Source organism: Protopterus annectens, chromosome 3.part1, assembly GCF_019279795.1.
Source record: "Protopterus annectens isolate FY-2018-M chromosome 3.part1, PAN1.0, whole genome shotgun sequence".
In the NCBI taxonomy this organism is placed as follows: domain Eukaryota; kingdom Metazoa; phylum Chordata; order Ceratodontiformes; family Protopteridae; genus Protopterus; species Protopterus annectens.
The window spans coordinates 819,041,333-819,065,857 of NC_056732.1; the positions used below are offsets into that span (position 1 = coordinate 819,041,333).

General features: G+C 42.0%; 1 protein-coding gene across 1 annotated transcript in view; it reads right to left on the reverse strand.

Moving 5' to 3' along the window:
- ZNF236 (zinc finger protein 236) overlaps positions 1-24,525 on the reverse strand; it is a 1,651,223-nt gene that overhangs the window by 717,306 nt on the left and 909,392 nt on the right. The window contains exon 20 of the mRNA XM_044067103.1: positions 8,807-9,089. Coding sequence (XP_043923038.1) covers positions 8,807-9,089 — 283 coding nt within the window. The remainder of the gene's footprint in view (positions 1-8,806; positions 9,090-24,525) is intronic.

Consider the following 24,525-nt stretch of genomic DNA (forward strand, 5'->3'; position numbering starts at 1 on the left):
TCAAGAATCTCAATGGCAACACTCAGATCTGCTCTGAGTTACAGCACAACGGCACTAAATATACAAAACCAACTGATATTGCCAACATCATGGCAGACAGGTTCAGTGCTAACTTTACCCCTCTCTCATCCCTTAAAGGGCCAATCTCTATACCAGAAGAATGCAAAGTTCCTGTAATCACAGCTGCACAGGTAAAAAACACACTCTCCAAAGCCAAGAACACAGCATCCATGGGACCTGACAACATTCCAGGTTGCGTTCTACATGAACTGGCACCCCACCTAAGTACCATGTTCAATCATAGCCTCACCTCAGGCTTTGTGCCCACTGAATGGTGCACAGAAACAGTTATCCCACTCCACAAAGCGGGAGCCACCACAGACCCTGGGAACTACCGCCCCATTAGCCTGACAAGCCTGGTCTGCAAGGCTATGGAACGTATCATCATGGAACTTATAAACAATGGTCATTACCAACATGGGCAACATTAGCCTGACAAGCCTGGTCTGCAAGGCTATGGAACATATAGTACAGTTTTGTACCTACCATAAATGTAGATGTTCGAGGATCCACATTGCTGCAGTCCTAACCATTGGGTAGTCCGCTGTCCAGTCGGCCCGAATACCAAAGTATATGGCTGACGTCGGTCAAGGCGCATTAGACTGACGTCAGGACGTCAGGGTACTAATGCGCATGACCGACGTCATATCCTCAGTCTTTTCTTGCCCCAGATGTCAGAAGACCCTAAAAAGACAAGGCCAAAACCAAAAACACCAAACACTCCTGCACCAAAAATATGTACAATATATACAAAATTACAAGAGTATAATCTCACCCACACAACCACCCCTAAACACAGAGGGGAAGGAGGGAGGGTAAATTGGACTGCAGCAATGTGGATCCTCGAACATCTACATTTATGGTAGGTACAAAACTGTACTATGTTCTTCATTCCACATTGCTGCAGTCCTAACCATTGGGTAGAATCCCAAAGCAGAGGTAAGGGAGGCTGGCAAATCATAAGGAAGCAGGAGCTGTCAACATGCCTTGCAAAATAGCTGTGGCAAAACCAGCCCTAGATTTAGAGAAGAGAGGAAGGTGATAATGCTTAGAGAAAGTATGCACTGAACTCCAAGTAGCTGCCTCCAAAATATCCTTAGTTGCCACCCCCCTTAGAAATGCTGTTGAAGTGGCAGTAGCCCTAGTGGAATGAGGCCTAATCCCAGCTGGAATCTCCTTGCCATGATGGGAATAACAAAATGCAATGCAAAACCCAATCCACTTAGAAATAGTTTGTTTTGACACAGGCTTGCCCTGAGAACTCAAAGCAAAAGAAACAAACAACTGCTGAGACTGCCTAAAATCCTTAGTCCTGCTTAAATAATAACGCAACTGCCTGTGCACATCTAAAGTGTGCAAAATCTTTTCCCCCTTATTTTGGGGATCTGCATAGAAAGTAGGCAAATGAATAGTTTGGTTTAAAGCCACACTAGAAACCACCTTAGGCATAAAAGAAGGATTAGTACGTAATGATACCCTATCCTTATGGAAAATCAAAAAAGGCTCTACCGCCATAAGGGCCTGCAATTCAGAAACCCTTCTTGCAGAAGTAATGGCTAACAAAAAAAAACAGTCTTCCATGACAAGTATTTCAATTCAGCAGTAGCCGCAGGCTCAAAAGGTTGTAGAGTAAGTTTCTCCAACACAAAATTGAGATCCCAAGCAGGAGTAGGAGCTCTACGTGGGGGTCTTATATTCTTTGCCCCTCTAAGAAATTGCTTGAACAAAGGATGCGAAAACAATGGTGGGTCACAATCATAGTGAGCTGAAATTGCTGCAGCATGAATCTTAATGGAAGAGAAAGACAAACCGTTGTCCAATAACTCAGTAAGATATTGAAGAGCCACACTCAAATTAGGCTCAGAAATCTCCAAATTCTTTGCTGCACTCCAAAATAAAAATCTCTTCCATTTTTCTCGTACACTTTCCTTGTACTAGGTCTTCTGGCTTCCATAATCACATTTAAAACTTGTTGAGGAAGTTGAGACCTGCTGTGTTTCAAAACAGAATATGCCAGGCTGTTAGATGAAGAGAGTGAAGCTTGACATTGAGCAGGTGACCATCCCTCTGAGACAACAGGTGTGGAATCAAAGGTAAAGGCCATGGAGGCTTCCTTACCAGACTCCTCAGTAATGGGTACCAGTGTTGCCGAGGCCAATCTGGAGCTATTAAAATCATCCTTGGCTTGTCTTGTCTGACCTTTAGGAGCACCTTTGGGAGAAGAGGCAGAGGTGGAAAGGCATACACATGAAGATTTTTCCAACTGAAAGAAAGAGCATCCACTTTCCAAGCTGTGTGATGAAACTTCTTTGTGCAAAACTTTGGCAGCTGGTGGTTTAGTGGAGAAGCGAACAGATCTATGTCTGGAGTTCCCCATGACACTGTCAATTTCGAAATACATGAAGATCCAGTTTCCACTGTGGGGATCCATGATTTGTCTGCTTAACACATCTGCTAAGGAGTTCTGTGCTCCGGCAGAAACCTTGCCTGAAGAGTTAGTTGCAAGCTGAGCGCAGTCTCCCATAAAATCATTGCTTGCCTGCATAACGGGTAAGAATGTGTTCCCCTTGTTTGTTGATGTACCACATGACAGTTGTGTTGTCTGTTAGAATCAACACCTGCCCTGGAAGAAGTAACTCCTTGAAAGCCATTAATGCAAACTGGACTGCTAACATCTCCTTCATGTTGATATGTAGATGCTGTAGTCTGGCAGGCCACTTGTCTTGTATCCACTTTCCATTTAGATGAGCTCCCCAAGCAATGTCTGAGGCATCTGTCGTTAGAATCTGACTCGCCTCTGGCCGGGTCACAGAGAGTCCCTTGTTTAGGTGACATTCCTGAGCCCACCACAAAAATTCCTTTTGAATGCAAGGTATTATTTGAATGACAGTGTCCAAATCCTGGCAGTGCTGTGTCGATTCATTCTTGAGATACCATTGTAGCTTCCTCATATGCAGTTTGGCATTGGGAAGCACCAGAATACAAGATGCCATGAACCCTAAGGCTTGAAGGACTGTCCTTGCAGTCAGCCCGGACTGAAGAGATAGTTGATGGAAGTAAATGGAGAGATTCTTTTGTTTGTCCGGGGTTAAAAAGGCCATCTGGGCTGCTGTATTCAGTCTCACACCCAGAAAGCACATGTCTTGAGAGGGTACTAGACTGGACTTTATTTCGTTCACAGAATACCCTAGGCATCTTAGCACTGCTATCACATATTCCAAATGCTGTAAAAGGTCCTCCTTTTCTTGAGCCAGAATCAGGCAGTCGTCCAAGTAAGGATAGATTTGAATTCCTTTTAGCCTGAAGTAAGCTATCACTGGAGCCAGAACCTTTGTGAATACTCTGGGCGCAGTAGATAAGCCAAAGTGCAATGCAGAGAACTGATAATGGGAATTTCCAGCTCGAAAACGCAGATACTTCCTGCAACTTAGTCTGATAGGCACATGAAGGTAAGCCTCCTTGAGATCTAAAGTTACCATCCAGTGATCTTTGCCCAGCAGAGGTAAAAGCTGTTGTAACGTCAACATTTTGAACTTGGGAATGTCCAGATAAGTGTTGAGGATAGATAAATCCAAAATTGGTCTCCACGTGTCCCCCTTCTTTGGTACTAGGAACAGGCGAGAATAAAATCCTAGGCCCCTTTCTGGCACAGGGACTGGCTGAATGGCCCCTATTTGGAGTAACAGAGAAATTTGCTTGTGAGCCTCTTTTCTTTGCAGAGGAGGAATGTCTGGCATGCCTTTGAAAGGAGGCAAGGTATGGAAATAAAACCTGTAACCGTGGTGAATGATATCCAAAACCCATCTGTCTTGGGTAATTAAATCCCAATTTTCTTTGAAAAGAGCCAGCCTTCCTCCCAAAGGTGCTGCCAGACGAGAATGTACTGGCAGCTGAAAAGGCAGGTCATTGGGTCTGTTTACGAAAGGACTGACCCCTGCCCTCACCAGAAGTCTGAGCAGGTCTAAAAGAACCTTGAGCTCTGCCCCTACCACGTCTAGACCTACCCCTAGACTGGGAATCATAAGCAGGATATGTCCATCCCTTAGTAGGCCAATTTCTACTAAACTTCAGAGGCTGCACCTGCAAAAAATCTTTAACAGTTTGCATAGACTTAGCCTTGTCCTCCATTTTCTTTAAAACTGCTTCCACAGGCGAACCAAACAACACGTCAGACTGTAAAGGAGCATCCAAAATCCTTGTCTTAACATGCTCAGCTAAATTCTGATCCCTCAACCAGGCGTGCCTCGAAGAACAGAACCAGTGGCAGCCACCCTCGAGGAGGCCTGCACAGCATCAAAACCACATTGCAATGAATGCTTACCCACCTGTTCAGACACGTGAACTAAATCCTGCAACTCTTTACACTCAATACCTTCCGCCAGAGCATCCACCTTAGACTTCAATTGTGAAAGGAGATAATTTTGATATTTTAACATGTGAAACTGGCAATTCAACGCCTCATGGCTAAAGTGGAAGAAGTATACACTTTCTTTCCCCATCTATCCAAAGCCCTTGCCTCTTTATCAGGAGGAACAGGATTTTTAACAACAGAAGCCTTAACCCCTTTAGGCCCCTGAGAGACAGTTTCCGGGTCTGCCCTAGGACTTTTAAAAAGATACTTATGAGCTTCAGGCACCCTATAGTACCTATCCGGTTTAACTGGGGCAGGAGGCAAAGAATCAGGGTTCAGGGAAGCCTCTGCAAAACATCTTCCACCACATTCAGAACAGGAGGTATAGCTAAAGGCCTATGCTGGGGTAAAACAAGAATTCCCTAAGCCTCTTCCTGGAATCAGAGAAATCCTGACCTTCCCATTTAAAATGCTCCCTCATGGAATGCAGAGTCTCTGAAAATGAAAAATCCTCAGGAGGAGAAGCTGAAGGAGTAGAATCATCCACATCAGAATCAGAATAAGGAGGATACTCCTGCAAGTCTTCAGTCAAGACTCAGAAGCCTCCGAACACTGCTCAAAACTCTCAAACTCAGGCTCCACCCTAGGCCTCTTATCAGGAGGGGGCATAGAACCTCTAATCATAGTAATCAAATCTTCTGCCATTTTAAGCATATGTTTCTTAGGCAAAGATCCTGAAGAGCTAGGAGAAACCCCCACTGAAGTTAAACCAGGCCTGCCTTTCAAAGAAGCCTTGGAAACAGAAGGGGAGGCTCTAACCACCTTAGGAAGAGAGGGAAGAACAGCCACCTGAGAAGCCCCTTCAGCCTGGCCTACCTCCTGAGAGGACACATCCTGTAACAGTAAAGTCTCTCCCTGAGACTCCAAAGAAACTCCTGGCAAAACCTCCGGCTCCACTGAGTTTCTAAAGAACCGACGTCCGGGACTGCCGGTTCTTCCACTCTAGGTTTTGCTGCTTTGTCCTTGCGCTTTTGGACTAAGCGGCCGGTGCATCCGACGGCATTTTATAATTACAACGCTTCCCAAAACTAACCTGGCACAGTCTAACCTTCTCTTAATAGTGCGTTTGTTAAATCTAGCACAAGAGTGGCATCCAACAACGCCGTGCTCAGGCCCTAAACAAGGTATACACAAGGTATGGTAATCCCTATGAGGTATCTGTTTCCCACAAGAAATACAGTTATTCACTTTTTCTGACATCTGGTTAAATACTGAGGCAAGAAAAACCAAAATATTCCCCAACGGGGTACTTAGCCAACTTTGATTCGGTCTGAAACTCCGACTTCAGAAAATTTCAGAACGCCAACCTGCACTCGCAAAACTGCTTCTGCATCGGACCATGCGGCAAAAAAGACTGAGGATATGACGTCGGTCATGCGCATTAGTACCCTGACGTCCTGACGTCAGTCTAATGCGCCTTGACCGACGTCAGCCATATACTTTGGTATTCGGGCCGACTGGACAGCGGACTACCCAATGGTTAGGACTGCAGCAATGTGGAATGAAGAACATCATCATGGAACTTATAAACAATGACATTGGTAATCTCCAAACTCTGGATCCTACCCAGTTCAGGTTTGTAAAAGGCATATAATGTCTCCTAAACCTGAGAGACTTCTTTGAAGTGCTCACCAAAGCCGTAGAGGGGGGTAAGATGGTTCACACAGCCTATCTAGATCTCGGCAAGGTTTTTGACATCATCCCCCACTCTGGAATTATAGATAAACTTACTAAACTAGGTATAAATCCCTATGTCACAAGATGGGTTGCCAACTGTCTCACTGACAGAACCCACACTGTGAAAGTAGCAGACTCTAAATCCAACTTCAGGCCAGTGACAAGTGGAGTACCACAGGGTACAGTCCTAGGTCCTCTCCTGTTTAGTATCTACTTCTCTGAAGTACAGACTAACACAGAAGGTCTTTGGCTAACAAAGTTCGCAGATGACTGCAAACTAGGGGCTATAATCAAAACTCCTAACAATGTGGACATCCTACAAAAGGGCCTCACTGAGACAGATGCCTGGTGTCAAAGCCATGGCCTCAAGCTCAATGCCAAAAAGTGCATTGCCACCCCTTTTGGTAAAAACTCTGTACCTATGAACTACCACATAGGCGGTGGTCTACTTAACACCGAAAGTGTGATAACAGACCTTGGGACACAGGTGGACAGTTGTCTCTTCTTTGATAATCACATCCCCACAGTAGTCAGGAAATCCTTCTAAGTGGCACACCTCATCACAAAAGGTTTCTCATCCAGGAAAAAAGAAGTAATTGTTCCCCTCTACTCATCAGTCATTAGACCCTTTATAGAGTACAACGCCCCTTTTGGTATGTACCTCACAGGACATCTACAACAACTGGAAAGGCCACAGAAATACCTCACAAAGAGGATTACCGGCCTCAAACAGATGCCCTACGCAGACCGTCTCAAAAAACTCCAGCTTTACTCTGTCGCATATTGCCTACACAGAGGCGATCTCTGTCTAACATACAAAGCTTTATCAAACCCAGAGCTGTTGGACATGCTCCACTTAAAGAAATCCCAGGGACCTAAACCTTGTCACCACAATAAACACAACATACTGGAGAGAAAGATTCCTGTCCCAGAGACTTCCCATACTCTGGAAATAACTACCTATCTATATCAAACAAAGCTCCTCATTATCACTCTTCAAGAAAAATCTTGAAGATTGGATGGGAGATAGGGAATTCACCCCGGGGATCACTTCTGTAGCTCTGCTTGACAGGGGCACAGGAAAATAATTTTCTTGGGTGGCAAAAGCCAGGGTACCGTTTGGCTAGGCTTATATAGGCCCTAGGGCCAATAGCCTAGAACCTACCTACAAACTATGAGAGTCACAGCCTGTCCCTGCAAGCAAAAGGCTTAAGGCAGAAACCATCCTTTGATGGAATGCCACTTTAGAACATAACTGCACACAGATGAAACACAATGCCCTAAAGTAAACCATTCTGATTCAGATTCAATAACAGACTATGTGCAAACTGACAACAGAATACACCTTACAAAGAATCTGCTGAATACAGTAGTGATGCTTATAGGACTGTAACTGTCTAAAGTATCTTCTCTCACACCTTTGTAAAAGAATGCAATATGTTATCTTTCCATATGACTGAACAGAACTATGATTCATGTTCATATTTAATATAAAGAACAAAGGTTGGTGCAGACTGAATCCTGCATTTTTGACAAAGGTATCTTGCATAATATTAGCCTTTGTAATGAGAGCTATGGATATAACTGTAACTCAAGTCCTATTACCCCTCACTTTAAGCATTGTAGTTATCAGTAGTGCTAAAGTACAATCCAAATTTACTGTTCACATCATCAGCAATTTTTTAAGAATTTACTTCCCACAAACAAACAGTTGATACACAGAGACGCATGATAGAGAGAACATGTACAAGTACTCTTCTTTCAATAAGCATGTTAGTCAACAAAAATATGCTCAACTAATGCATTCTGACCAATGGGGGTAATCTTTTAACCTATAGGACATATGTTTGTAATTCCAGATCATTCATTCATTTTCTGATTACCTGCTTAATACAATGCAGGAGTTCTGGACAGTACACTGGCACTAATGGGCAAAAGGCATAGATGTTCATACTTAATATAGAGACAACCCACTGCACAACATACACATATTCAATCTTTCACTGCAAGCATAACTTGCACACAATTGTTCATAAACATAAATTCACCTACAGTATGTCTTTAAGAGGTGGACGGAAACCAGAGCAAAAACCCCATATGGACACAAGTGTGACATGCAGGAGGCACCCCAGCTGAGAACCAAGTGAGGCAGCAATACTAACTTCTGTGCTACTGTAACCCCCATAGCAAATCACTTTATAAATAATTACACATACTAATTTATATTATACTTCTTTCCTGGTTGCCTACTTTATAATCTGGGCTGAATGTTGAACTTGTCAGGTTAGCAAGTAAATTTTGCCACTTTAAGCTTTCTACGCAACTAATCACAACAGTTTGCTCCAAATCTGAATCAGCTGTAGTACCTACACAGAGCAATCCAACAAAAAGAAAGGCTATAATTAGCCAATACTAAACATCAATCTTCATTGCAGCTGACCCTGCTGTAATTGATACTGTCAATAACAGTACTGGATTTACATTCCCCTAATAAAACATATACAGAGAATTTAATAATCACCATCATACTTTAGTTAATTGTAACAGTAATAAAGATTTGCGAGTGTGGTTTACAGCAAAGGAATGAGACGTTGAAACAGTTAAGTTTACTGAAACAAATAGTGTTTTTACAAAATAGAAATTATTGACTATGCTCACCTGATTAAGTCACTTGGTTTCTTGAAGCTCTTTGGGCAATAAGCACAGCAGTTAGAATGTTTTGGTTCTGTTTCCAAAACTGCATTTTTGTCCTTGATTTCACTAATCCTGTCCTTTTCTGCAGCAGACTGGACTAACACTTTTTCAGAGACAGAAGCACCCTCTCTTGGTTTAATTTTTGCTAATTCTGCAGTCTCTTCTTCTGTGAAAGTAATGAATTCATTTCTAGACCTTCTGGAAGTCGATCTTCTAGAATTTTCCTCATCTTCTTCAAGGCTGCTAGCTAACAAGAGTGAACAAAAATCAGACAAAAGTGCCAAAGAGTTGCAATTTCTAAAAACAATACAAATTAGTTACATAATAATTAATGCAATTTTCTGACTAAATTGTTTATCAGCTGATAACAGATTTCAACAGACCACAAACTTTCAAGTTAATATTTAAGACAGAGTTGTAAATATTTCTTAGTTTTTGTATCCAATTAACAGTCTCTCTGCACGTCATCAGAACTTTCTGGGCATATATTACTCACTTTTGCCCTGTGAGATGTCCATTGTTGGCAGGATATGATGATATGTGTCTAAGCTTTTGCTGTAAATGAGTGCTGGCACTGTGCCTACTGTTGACTCTTAAAAAGTTATTACCACTATGCTTATTGCTGCAGATACGTTTATTTTTGAACTGATAAGTTTTAGCCCTCTTTCACTCTCCCTTACAAGGAAAAGACTGCAATGTCAACAGACTAATCTTAACCATACCCAGTGGAGCAATGGGAAGAATCCCTTCCAAAACAACAACTTGGATCATTCAAATCCTTCTAGAAGATGCAATGTAACAAGTGTGCTTTCCAAGGCAAACTTGAACTTGGCAACGTCAATGGGCTTGAACAGAAAAACAAATAAAATTTTTCTAAGATGACGGTTCCAAAAGTCCACAAAACAAAGTTTCTAATAAATGTTGTAGAAGTGATCATCAGATTAAGGAAATGCAATTCGTCTAAGCAAGGACATTGACTTCCTGGGGGCTAAAGAAAAGCCAATGTATGCAAGAGATGTACCATCCATCAGTTAGCAGTAACAAAAACCCAACATTGCATTTTAAATTCCAGTACTGGTAAAAAATAAGTAAATAAGTAAAAAGTGTTTCATGATACCAAAACTATTTCTGGCAAGACTATAAATTTCTTTCACATGAAGACCAGAATAGGTTTATTCATTTTCATCAGTAATTTACACCAGAACAAGCCCCTCTGAACCCTCAACAGAGACAGGACTGCACCCTGCAACACACACACATACTTGTATACCACCACTAGTTGCAACACCTCAGGGAAAAAAAAGAAAACTTGGGTTTTCCCTCTTTTCCCAAGTCCTATAATTTTAGACCAATATGATTTAAACAGCTTGGATCTGCTATGAAACCCCAACTTAAAAAGACACAGGGTAACCACACTGCAAAACACAAATGGCTAAAAATACTAAAAGTACAAAAACTCAAACTTTAAGCTTTTTTCGCAGAGACTAGACCCAACACCATCAAACTTGTATATACCAGCTCCACCACAGTGCAACACACAGAATACAAAAATCTCTGAAACAAAGAAATTACTGCCTTATGCGGTTTATAAATGTACACTGACAGTGATTTCCTGTGGTAAAGTCTTCTGTGTCCTGTTTCATGACTTAAGTGTGATTCAGGCATTTCATGCTTGAAGAATCTAACCTTGACCATTGCTCATATTCCATGAAGGGTAGATAGTCTCTCAAATAAAACCACAAAGCTGCAACAAATTTTACACAATGTAGCAACATACACCAAAATGCGAGTTGATAAGTCTGTTCTGTATCATTTGTTTAAAAGACTTTCAAGGCACTATGGTGCTCTCTCAGCCATCAAAGGGGCTGAGGTAGCTGATGTCAAGAAGATAGTCTTCCAAGAAATAATACTTTTAGTATATGGAACTAATGGACTCAAAAGAATGGAAGAGTTAATTCTTCTTTCACAAAATTCAAAAACTATGTAGGACCAGTCATAAAATTCAAGTCCTGTGCAGGACATTAAGATATTTGGAGGACTCAGATGGAGGAAACCCCTTCAAGAACTGTGTTACAAAGACATGAAAATCCACAGAATATTATGCAGGATATGGGTAAAGATGGCAGATTAAAGAACTTTAATAGAGAAATAAACCATGGCAGCATAAGCCAAGGTAGTACAACAATGAAGAAGCCCTGTCTCCAAATGACAGAAACTGACAAAATGGCATTTTCTACTAACCCACCAACTACAATGTAGAAACCTGTGAAAAACGGAAAAAAGTAAGTGTTTGTATATTTTTTTATGTCTTTTTGATATCATGAGAGTGGCATTTTTTTTTGGCCATAAGGAAACTGGTCTTTTTGTTTCTATTTCTGGACTTTTGGCAGAGCACTTAACAACAAGGGTGTTTTGCTGACTTTTGATGTAAATGGCCTGACGTGACAAGTCTGTCTAAATTGGTAATTCTAAAAGTATTAGTATGGTCACTCTGATCAAAGGATACAAATTAGTGCTTCTGTTTTATGTACCACAGATCACTGCTGTGTCTGTTTTTTGTACATGTCACAATAAGCAACTCTTGCTCTTTGTACTGACCTGAAAGTTGCCAATGTGAAATGAATAGCTGGAATCTCATTGAGATCTGTGTGTTGCTCCTTACAGGATGGATTTCACAACAATTGCACTCTGAAGTTGTGGAATGGAGTTCCTATACATAATACAATAAATTGTTTCTACTGTGGAAGAAAGAGACTGTTCTTGGTTGCTGGTAACCTGGTTGTGCCACCATTGTAATCCCATCATTACAGGGAGGGCATTCTCCAGCATCCAAGAACTCTGGCACCAGACTCCACGAAAAACAAGCAAGCCAGGAACAGCAACCCAGAGGAGCCAACCACTCGATAAGGACAGCCACAAAGGAACACCTCCAGACAACGAACTCCACAAGCAGATTTATTGTATAAACGCCACACAGTAAATAAAACGTTTTCGTCAATAGTACAACTTCTTCAGATAAAAACATTCAGTTGTGTCCCTACTTTTATACATCACTTAATTGATAAGTTAATGCAATAATTGAACAGTTACTACATAGCTGTTCTTAAAGAAGAAAACACTACTGAAATTACACTTTTAACCGCCAGTTAAACACATAAAATTATATAAATGTATATTATATATATAATAACACTTCAAAACCCATATTTGTAATGAATCACAAATAATGCAGTTAAATATATTTTAAACCTTTTTGTAAAACACAATCAACAGGCAGCAGAGCAAACATTTTTAACTCTCATATCTCAATGCAACCATTACATAAAAATTAAACTAAGATTAAAATTATATCTTATTCAGTGAACAACTTTATTTACAGTTTCACAGCTTAAATAATATAAAACATATATAATAAATTCTCATTACATAATATTTAAAATATTTAAAAATATTACAAATGAAATCTCAGTCCTATAAATGGTCAGCCCTTAATTTTAAATAAGGCATAATAGAAATGGATTCATTCAGGCCTAGAAATTTGTTGGCTTGTAACAAAATCTGCCAATAGGTTTCTTTATGAGAAAGGCGTGCTGCCCAATGGCCGCCCCTCTTACATTTAATAACTGCTTCCAACACGAAAAACTTAAAAGATGCAGACTCACATACCACCGCATGTCTATATAGTGCATTAGTGGTGCACTTTTTCTGTATTTCATAGACATGCTCGTAGATGCGTCTCTTGAGTTGCCTTTCTGTTTTACCGACATAGAATGCTTGGCAACAAACACATATAACCAAGTAAACTATGCCAGTAGAATTGCAGTTATAAAAATGGTGGGAACAAATTCTCCTGTTCCTACTCTCCAAATATATAACCTCCTGGTTTATAACATACTTGCACTGTGGACATCTATCACAATGAAATGCACCTTTTCTACGCTGTTCAAGATTATTTTGGTTGTTCTGTTCCAAAATTCTCTTGATATTTAAACCCTTTCTATATACAAATTTACAAGACAAGTCTTTTAAATTGTTTAAATCAGTGAAGTCCACAAAGGATTTTAATTCCTTTTGGGCAATGTTTCTAATATCCCCTACATCTAAACTGTGCTCGATAACGAACACCTGACTAGAACCAAATGTGTTAGGAGAACTGCAGGTAGGGTCCGTGTTGTTCACTATTTTTTCCTTGCCCAAAATAGGACCAAATCTAGTGCCCCTAGCTGACTGAACCTCTTCCCTAACTGAAGTAATCAATGTTATAGGGTAACCCCTAGCTAGAAATAGAGACGTGAGCTTGTCACTCTCTTGATGGAAGTTGAGGTCATCCGAGGTCATGCGGGAAACCCTGACAAATTGACCTTTAAGAATAGACCTCTTCTGAAATTGAGGGTGCGAGCTATTGTAGTGTACATAACTATTAGAAAAACTCGGCTTCCTGTAAACACATGAATGGAAGCCATCGTCTTCTTTCACCAAAGTGACATCTAAATAATTAACCTGTTCTGTTGATATAGTATATGTGAACTGCAAAAAGGTTGTTGTAGAGTGTAAATAGGTGACAAAATCTTCAATAGACTGCCTCGGGCCTGTCCAAAATATGCATATATCATCCAGAAACCTGGTATAATGTATCCAATATTTAGAAAACTCACAGTTAAGGACAAATTTATTCTCCCATACTGCCAATATCATATCGGCATAAGTAGGGGCACAGTTTGCTCCCATAGAGACACCTGAGATCTGCTGGAAATATTCTCCATCAAAGTAAATGTAGTTATAGTTCAAAACCAAGTCCAATAATGCCAAGATCAGATGGACATCGTTGTTAGTAACCCCCTGACACTCCCAGAGAGCCTCCTCAATCCATTTCGGACCTGTTGTGTGTGGAATCACAGAAAACAGGTCAACCACATCAATGGTAACAAAGGTTAGATCGGACCTGAAAAGATCGTTGGTTATACCCTGTAAAAATTGCCATGAATCCTTAAGTAACCGGTCTTGTTTCCCCCATAGCTGTTTTAATTTCCAATCCAAAAATTTGGAAAGGTTGTGGGTTTTAGAGCCCTGAGCAGCAACAATTGGTCTAAAAGGGGGGTCATGGATGTTTTTGTGTATTTTGGGCACACCAAAAACAGTGGGTATTCTGGGGTGGGGGTTGTCCAAGAATGTAAAAAGGTCAAATTCAATTACTTCTTGGTCCAAAAGATCTTTAAGTGCCAGATCAATTTTTTTATATGAAAGATGCACTTCATTAAGTGAAACGGTGGTATATTTCTTGGTGTCCTGTAAGATACTATACATTTTAGCTTCATACAAAATAGAATCCACTACAACAGTGCCACCACCTTTGTCAGGTTCCATAACTCTTAACAATGGGTTGTTACTTAATTCAGTCAAGAGATAATTTTCAGCTTGGTTGAGGTTAGAAACCAGTGGTGTCTTCCTCTTACTACCACGAATCTGTTGTTCAATCTTTTCTGTTTTTTTTTGGCGCCATAAGGAAACTGGTCTTTTTGTTTCTATTTCTGGACTTTTGGCAGAGCACTTAACAACAAGGGTGTTTTGCTGACTTTTGATGTAAATGGCCTGACGTGACAAGTCTGTCTAAATTGGTAATTCTAAAAGTATTAGTATGGTCACTCTGATCAAAGGATACAAATTAGTGCTTCTGTTTTATGTACCACAGATCACTGTTGTGTCTGTTTTTTGTACATGTCACAATAAGCAACTCTTGCTCTTTGTACTGACCTGAAAGTTGCCAATGTGAAATGAATAGCTGGAATCTCATTGAGATCTGTGTGTTGCTCCTTACAGGATGGATTTCACAGCAATTGCACTCTGAAGTTGTGGAATGGAGTTCCTATACATAACACAATAAATTGTTTCTACTGTGGAAGAAAGAGACTGTTCTTGGTTGCTGGTAACCTGGTTGTGCCACCATTGTAATCCCATCATTACAGGGAGGGCATTCTCCAGCATCCAAGAACTCTGGCACCAGACATTTATGAGGTACCACTGTGTTCTGGACCACAATTTGCAGAAAGTGTCATGGAGCCTTGAGCTTGAAGTAATGTCCTTATAATCCCTTATAATCAATCCTCTGTTAAATACACTTAAAAATGATGCCCCACATTTGCTTGTGACAAATGCCTGAATGTTATTAACTCATACGTACAAATCTATTTCAGAATCACTCAGTCTGTTAAATAATTGGTGGATGAGTAAATAAATATGCATGTGAGCCTGTTGAAACAAATGGAATACTCGCTTGTGCTTTCATATGTAATTTAAGGAAAGAGTGGTTAAAGAATTAGATAAATCTGCAATAGAAGTATTACGTACTCAGCAGCCAGGTGAACAAATGTACAGTCGAACAGTGCATACTCCTCTCAGAATACCAGAATAGTATTTTCCATCTTCCTGTGTACAGTATGTAACCAGCTGCTAGAAGGCCAGAGAAATTTGATGCAAAAGAACAAGCCAATGTTCTCATTTTAGTAATCTAAGATAGCACACTTTGCTCTATTTAATTAACCAAAGGGTCTGCTAAAAGATCATGCTGGCAATGTAGTACAGCAGTGGGATGTCTGGGTGCTAGTATTCATTAACACAGCATGCAGATGTGTAAATCCATCATGTGTACAACGTTTCATAGGCCATCAAGGATACTATGACTCACGAACATGAATTATGATAGCCCTGGCAAAGTACAAATGCCTAACCATTTTTATGAATGGCACACAAGAACACCTAGTACACCAATACATGTAAAATACTCATGTGCTTGGGCTGGCAGATGGTACTGCGCTTTCCAACAGTACTACAAAGTTCAGCAATGAAAGGAAGTTAGTTAAGGTACAGTCTTGTCAGACCAAGTAGCTACTTGTACCTTCAGTAATTGCCTTACACCATTATGTTGTGGTCCACCATCACATGAGCCTGTGATTCATAAAGAAATGAAAGACACTAGGTTTGAGGGTGGACTAGGGATCATTACCATATTATGGTAATGGGGGGGATATGGCAGTGAGCAAGCTCTCACTGGCAGGAGCTTACCAGCATGACTGTGTGGGGATAGGACAAGGCTGTGCGAGATAGCAGACTTACTGCACTGAGGGGGACTCTGTTGCTCAGCAATGATAACTTGTTCAGCATAGCCTGCTGAGTAATATCTTAACAGGGCAAGGGGAAAATTACTGAGAAGTGCAGCACCATTCCTTTTTAAGTGCCTACTCTCACACATGTAACTTAGTCTGACAGCCAGTACTCCAGTGCTGCTGATTATATGAACAGCATACCACTGGTGGGGTGACTGCATATCGACTCCATATACAAAATGCAATGGTAAAATGTCGAGCAACATGAAGTAAAATGTCTTTTCCTCACTGTTTGTGGATCTTTATGAATTTCTCAGTCTTTGGCATACAAATATATTGCATGTCAAACTTCCTCAAATGAGCACCAATAATTATAAACAGGGCCTTGAGTAATCTGACTGCAGCTATCTAAAAAAGATAAGAACACAATGCACCATTTTCCAATTTGAAGTGGTGCATTTGTCAAACATAAATAAAATAAATAAAAAATCCAATGCCACAGGCTGCTCTCTCATTCACTCTCCCACACATGTGCACACAATCAATTTACCAGAGCAGATAAACGGGAGATACCTAACATTCTGACAACACAGGGAAAGGTATGGGATATGGCAAGTGTGTGTGTGTGTGTGTGTGTGTGTGTGTGTGTGTGTGTGTGTGTGTGTGTGTGTGCGCGCGTGTCAGTACATGGTACACTGTGATGCCACATTTAATACATGACTGCCATGGAATATGGTCTCATGATCTCTACCACTGGCCCAAATAATATATGAGGAGGTTGGCCTTAACAGCATAAGGTAAATGTGCACTGCCTTGTTAAGCTATAACTAATGCCTGCCACATCCAAACAGATTTCACACTGTACACCTGCTGAATAATGGAGTTAAAATCACCTCTGAATCCACCAGACTAAACCTTCAATCCAACAGGCACACTTTACTAGATCTTGTAATAACTAATAATCCTATAATGATATCTAACCTCACCATACATGCACCCTTCTTCAGTGATCAGTGTCCCATAACTTTCTCAGTACATAATCTAACACTAAAATATAAACTTATCACCTACAGACCAGAAAACATTCAGAATATCACTAAACACCTTGTCAGCCTTGATTGGCTTAACTTACTTGCCATAAAAGACCCAAATAAAGCAGCTAAGACCTTACCAATACCCTAATGCACTTGAAAAGCAAATTCTTTCCCATAGGTCAAAAGCTACTTTGACTTCAGAAACATGACTGGGTATCTAACAAACTCAAACATCTCTTCAATTACATGATGAAGCATGGCACAACTGAAAATGCAACCGCTCCACAGATTCCAAAGTCAAATATACCTCACTACGCAACCTAGCCAAGCAACCCATCCACATTTAAATTTTGTCCTGCTGGAGGAACGGTTCTGATATGTGGTTTCTTTAAAAGGTTTTTGAAAATTTTAATTTAATTAATTATTTAATTGTATGGAAATTGAGTGTTAACTGGTGGGCTTGGCTTGTGGTTATATACATGTCATTTTTTTTTGTACCTTTCTTCTGAAGAAGTCCAGTTAGCCCTTAATGTGAATAAAAGATTTTATTGCTGTTTTTCCGCTCTTAGGTTTTCTCCTTCCAGTTTTTTGTTTTAGCTCTCTTGTCAGTCCTTGCACTAAGCACCTCCTTACCTGCGCCACCATCTTCACTGTCATGCAGGATTATGTTTTGTTCTATGCCTTTTACAGATGATGAGGTAGAAGCACTGTCATTTGTGACAATACTTCATAGCATGCTCCCTTCACAGACAAAGATACTCCTGTTGTTGGCATTGGCTAGTAATCCACTGAGTGCAGGAACAGTTTTACAGTTTATGCATTTTAATTATCAACTGTGGGAAAGTACAGTTGTGTACACTTACCATAAATGTAGATGTTCGAGTGTATTCACTGTTGCAGTCATCACATTTGGCCCTTGGCCTGGCTGAATACCAGAGTCTTTGGATTTCTGCGTTGGATGCTGTCTCTTTTTCCATGACGTCAGGTTGTCAGGGGTATAAAACATGCAGCCGATGCCATTGCATCAGTTTTTCGTGCTCCAGATGTCAGGTGCCCCCACAATAGGAAGCAATTATATGGTATGGTACCAACCCCATCAAAAAGCAACTACACCTGAAAAAATAAATATACCAAAAAGAAGGAAAGGTAGAGCCAAGAGAAGTCAGGGGGCTGGAGGGAGAGTAACCAGGACTGCAACAGTGAATACACTCGAACATCTACATTTATGGTTAAGTGTACACAACTGTACTATGTTCTTCGTGTTTCACTGTTGCAGTCATCACATTTGGGTTGATTCCCAAAGCTAAGGAAAGGAGGAGGAAGTTAAAGAGCATTTGGGCCAGCTATTAAGCCCTGCAAGAATGCAGTGGCAAATCCAGCTCTGGATTTAGAAAAGACAGGCATGTGGTAATGCTTGGTGAAGGTATGTACAGAGCTCCAGGTAGCAGCTTATAGGATGTCCCTTTTAGGGACTCCTCTGAGAAAAGTCGCAGAGGCAGATGCAGCCCTGGTGGAATGTGATCTTATCCCCGTGGGGTAGGTATTCCATGGTGCTTGTAGCAGAAATTAATGCAATGGACTATCCATTTGGAAATGGTTTGCTTTGAAATGACCTTCCCCTCTGCACCTGCAGCAAAGCCAACTAGCAGCTGTTCAGATTTTCTGAGAGGCTTTGTCCTGTCCAAATAAAATCTATGTTGTCTACGCACATGCAGAGAGTGCAGTATTCATTCCCCTTTGTTTTCTGGATTAGGGAAAAAAAGTAGGCAAATGAATGGACTGATTTAAAGCCACACTAGACACCACCTTGGGCATAAAGGAAGGATTAGTCCTGAGGGAAACCCTGCCCGCATGGAAGATAATGAAGGGTTCCACTGCCATGACTGCCTGTAACTCAGACACTCTTCTTGCTGAAGTGATGGCTAGAAAGAAAGCTGTTTTCCAAGAAAGGAATTTCAACTCTGCTGTTGCAGCTGGCCCAAAAGGGGGAAAGAGTGAGCTTTTCAATACAGAATTAAGGTCGCAGGCTGGAGTGGGAGCTCTCCTGGGGGGTCTTAAATTGTTGGCCCCTCTAAGGAATTGTTTTAGCAAGGGGTGAGAGAAGAGGGGTGACTCAGTATTATAATGTGCTGAAATGGCAGAGGCATGAATTTTAACTGACGAGAAGGATAGGCCTTTGTGAAGCATTTCTGTTAAGTACTGTAGAATATGACGTAAGCTGGGCACTGTTGTGCCCATCCCCTGAGCCTGGCTCCAGGAACAGTATCTTTTCCACTTTTCAGCATAGTATTTTCTAGTATTAGGCCTCCTTGCCTCCAGAATGAAATCCAGCACCTGCTTACTGAGGAATGCTAGAGGAGAGCTCAAGGAATTAGCCAGGCTGCAAGGTTCAGGGTTTGAAGCTGAGGGTGCAGAATCTGGCCCTTCTGCTAGGACAGCAGGGAAGGGGTCTGAGGCAGGTGCCATGGTTGCAGCAGTGTCACACTGCGCAAGAGGGGGTACCAGTGCTGGCATGGCCAGTCTGGTGCAATGAGTATTGTCCTTGGCTTGTCCTGTTCGATCTTTAGTAGAACCTTCGAGAGGAAAGGCAGAGGGGGAAATGCATAAACAGAGAGGCTTTCCCAGGTAAAGGACAGGGCATCCACTTTCCAAGCTTGACTGTGGGGAGGTCTTGTGCAGAATTTGTTCAATTGGTAGTTCTGAGGGGAGGCAAACAGGTCTATCTCTGGAGTCCCCCATTTGATCCTCAAGAGGTTGAATATTTTGGGTTCTAGTTTCCATTCGTGTGGGTCCATGAGATTTTTACTTAAGTCTTCTGCCAGTGAATTTAGTTTGCCTGGCAGGAATTGAGCTTGTAGGTGTACTTGGTAGCTCAAGGCTGTGTTCCACAGAGCCATGGCTAGTCTGCAGATAGGGTACGAGTGGGTTCCCCCCTGCTTGTTTATGTACCACATAACTGTGGTGTTATCTGTCTTTACTAATAGTTGTCCTGGAAGAATATGGTCTTTGAAGGCTATCAGAGCATTCTGTACAGCTAAAATTTTTTTTTGATTGATATGCAGGTGCATCTGTCTCGGGTTCCATTTGCCCTAAATGCACTGCCCTGCCATGTGAACCCCCCATGCATAGTCTGATGCGTCTGTTGTTAGGGTTTTGGTGGCAGGGGGTAGAGTGAAAGGGAGTCCCTTGTTGTAGAAGCAGGCCTCTGCCCACCAAAGGAACTCTTGTCTTCAAACAAGGATTGATAGAAATCATTGTTTCCAGGTCCTGAGAATGCTGACACCATAGGCTTTTTAGATACCATTGGAGTTTCCTCATATGCAGTCTTGCATATGGAATTAGTAGAATGCAAGAGGCCATGAAACCCAGGGTTTGCAGTATTTTCCTTGCAGATAGCTGGGGTTTTGTGGACAATAGTTTGAAGTAGATTGTCAAATAAGGACTACTACTGCCCTCCTTTCTTTTACTGACTGTATTAACAAAAACCGTAACCTCAATATGCTTTCCTCTGCACTGTTTATAGATCTGTCTAAGGCATTCAATATGGTAAATCACCAGATACTAATAAATATCCTCAAATCCCTGTCACTAGATGCACTAGCTATAAAATGGTTCCAGTCCTACTTAGATAACAGACAACAGGCTGTACTTTGGCATAACATTCTATCTACCCATCTGCCTGTTAACACTGATGTTCCTCAAGGGTCCATATTAGGACCTCTCCTGTTTTCTATATTTATCAACAACCTTCACCTAGCAATCCCCCAAGCTACATGCATACAATATGCAGATGATTCCACACTTATATGCTCAGCCACATCTATATCTGAACTTCACTCCCTTACCCAAAATGTATTTAACACAGTTGAACAATGGTTTACACAGCGCTGTCTCCTTCTGAACCCCAAAAAAATGAAACTCCTCCTTTTTACTCCTTCTTGTAAGTCCCCCCAATAGACTTCACAGTAACATCCAATAATGGTACTCTCATATCCCCAGATCCAACTACCAAACTACTAGGTATCACCATAGATAACAACCTTAACTTTGACACCCATATTAACAATACTCTAAAATCTGTTAATAGAAAACTAGGCTCTCTCTCTACAGGATCAAACCCTTCCTCTCTCCTGCAGCTAGAATAACTATTGCTCACACCCATCTAATTTCTACTCTCCTCTATGCCTCACCCATATATACTAATCTTTCTAAAAACAACCTTAATAAAATGGAAAACTCCTACAATAACATAGCCAGATTTGCTACAGGTAACCCTTTCAGAACCCACCACTGTTTTAATCTAAAGCAGCTAAGATGGCTTGAATTACAAAATTAGCTTAAATTCCACCAACTGACCATTGCCCATAAAACCCTTTACCAACCTACCAATACCCCTTTACTATCTACTCTCATTACCCCCTACAACAATCTAAAGACCTTACGATCATCACATAAACTTCTTGTAAATATCTGTAAATCAAACAACAGGGCTGGGGACTCTCTATTCTCTAATACTGTTGGAAAATCCTGGAACCTTCTTCCTAACAAACTTTCCTCTCTTCCCTCTATATCACTCTTTAAAACCAAATTGAAACTTTTCCTCAGAACACACTGGCTGTGCCCCTGTACTAAACCTGACTGATCAACTAGCTCTTCTTACGTGGTTCAACCTACCCTCCTCTTCTCAGTAATCAAATTCTTTTTCTTAATAACAACTTACCTTGTCCTTCTATACTATTACTTACATCTTCAGAATCTCATTAAGGAGACTACTTTTGCTAATATATTGTATAATTTCAGCTCCTGTTTTTTCTTTATGACTACTTGTATACTAATATATTGTATAATTCAGCTGCCATCTTTTTCTTTATGATGTATTGCAACTACATTTTGTATTGTACTAATTGTATCTGTATAATGTTAAGTTGTCAATCTCGCCTTCATTCTTGCTGGATGGGTTCGGAGCCGAACTCGGCCACTCTAAAAGCTCGAGAGCTAGTTCCACCGGCTCGAGGCTCCCCTATATCCCACAATGCTAGGCGGTAACTCCTCAGATCTCGTTTGCCGCTACAGCGATCGAGGTGCGTTCTTACCGGCTCAGGTTAGTTTTGGTATAGAAACTAGTTTTCTTAGCCTTTTTCCCCTTATTTTAAGTTAGTTTTTTTATATAGAGTTATTGTAAAGTAGTCTTTCCATTCCCTGTTAATTTCCACCCCCTTTTTCCAAAAAGCTATAGAAATTTTCCCTCGGGCCTTAGGCCCAGTCCCTCCCTTCCTAGTAGTGAGTGACTGTGTTTTGTAGGGATTTTATTAATAATTATCTTTAACTTAATTTAAGTTAGTTTAATTATATTTTAAGTGTAATCGGTGTGTGTGTGTGTTGTGTGGTTACACTTTCCCCTTAGATATGTCTAAGGAATCAAAGGTCTCAGGCTTTAAGAAGTGTGACTCGTGCTGTCAGAAGATGTCTCTGACAGACGGTCACACTTCTTGTGTGTACTGCCTGGGACCTTTGCACCTGCAGGACTCATGTGCTGTTTGCCATGGCTTCAGCCCTAGAGTCCTGCAGGAGCGAAAAAATAAACTCATTTTAAGGGGTTTATTGAAGCCTGAGGGTCCCTCGACTCAATCATCGGGGAAACCCTCGAAGCCTTCCAGACCTTCGGCTCCAGCCTCTGAGCCGTCTTCTGGAGGTCCTAAGGCTATTTGAACATCGGCTCCGGCCGGAGCCGATGAATCTCGAATAAAAGCCCCTACGGTGTCCTCGGCTCCGGCTGAAGCCGAGGAAGACATAGCTGAGTCGGCTCCGATCAAGTTGTCGGAACCGACATCTAGAAAACAGTCCCGTTCTCCATCTATCGGCTCCGTTCATTCGGCTCCAACATCTCCTTTGCTGTCTGAACGGAGCCATAGATCCCACTCTTCTAGGTCTTCCAGGTTATCGGACCATGACCTTCAGAGAGTAGTGAGTCGACTTCTTAAGTCCGAGGCACTAGCCCAGATGCTTCAAAGTCCGACTCAACAGTCGAGAACGATTCCCATCACTCAAAATGTTCCTCCCTCTGACTCTTTTGAGTTCGGAGCCGGGGTGGCTCGGACCCGAGACTGTGGTGGCGTTGGAACCGATACCTTTGTCTTCGATTCCGTCGTCTGCTCCGATGTCTTCCTTGGAAGAATCTCGGTGCCGGGCTTCCCTCGTCGGCTCCGAGGGGGCGAGTGGCATCGGACCCTTGTCCGACCCCGCTCTCCCTCTCAGTGCTTCGGCGCTGGTGAGTTCGGCTCCAACATCGGCCTCAGAGCCGTCACTGTCGGTGCCGGGGGAGGTTTTCAGTTTTTTGGAACGGAGACCTCCGGCTCTGCCTGACAGGGGTGCCTTCGAGGTCATGAGGAGCGTGTTAGAACCAGGTTCAACTCCACAGTCGGCTCCTTCTGCCCTTCCCCCCATGGTGCCTCCGGTGATTTCTACTCACTCTCTCATCCCCAACCGTAGAGAGCCAGCTCCTCAAGTTTCCCCAGTGGGGATCTCCTCCTCTTCCGAGGCCTCTCCTGATCCAGTAGGAGAGCCCCCTAGGAAGATGCAGTGCAAGAGGAAGCACATTGACTCCCCTGAGTCTGTCACCTGATTTAGAGGATTCTGAAGGTTCCCCTCGTTCCCCCTCTGAAGATGTCTCCTTTGTAGACATCCTTGAAATCTTAAAACAGAGGGGGAATTGGCCAGCCCTCAACCCTTCAGAGGATGAATCAGTGTATCTTGAGGCGTTTGGCTCTCGCCCTTCCACCTCCTGGGTGTCCCCTCCCTTTGACCCCCTTATGCAAGTGGTGGCAAAGAAGGCTTGGGCGGCTCCTGATTCAGTGGAACCCACCCCCAGGAGACCATCAAAATTCATAACGGCCCCCAAGGACAAAGAATTTTTGACCAAAGGCGTCTCTGTTGATGCTATGGTGGTGGCTGTGGCCACCAAGAAGGAGTTAGCTGATCCTTCGGTGCCTGTTCATCCTCCTAACACAGAGTCTAGGTCGATGGACAGGTATGGGAAGTGGATGTTCTCGTCAGCGACCTTTACTATGAGATCGCTGAATTACCTGTGTCATTTCACTCGTCTTCAGAGGGATTTGCTCAAGGAAGAGAGTGAAATGTTGAAGGACTCAACAGCTGCGGGTTTTCAGGATAGGATGAACTCTCAGCTGGCAACCCTTAATTCTATAACTAACTCCTCCATGCGCCTCCTTTCTTATGTGGCGGATGGAGCAAGTAGAGCGGCAGGTACAGGTGTAGCCTTGCGTAGGCATGCCTGGATGCGGCTATGAAACTTTGCGGACCCTTTCAAGGTGTCCTTCACTAATTCCCCCTTTGATGGATCATCCCTCTTTGGTCCTCAAGTGAAGGAAACCCTGACTAGGTGCGAGACTGATGGCAAAACTCTCTCTGCCGTCGGAGTCCGTTTTTCTACTCCTTCTAGACCTTACCCCAAAGGCCAGAAGGGGGGAAAGATGTGGTTCCGCAAACAGTCTCAAGGAGATTTGCTGGACGCACAGAGTCGATTCCCCTC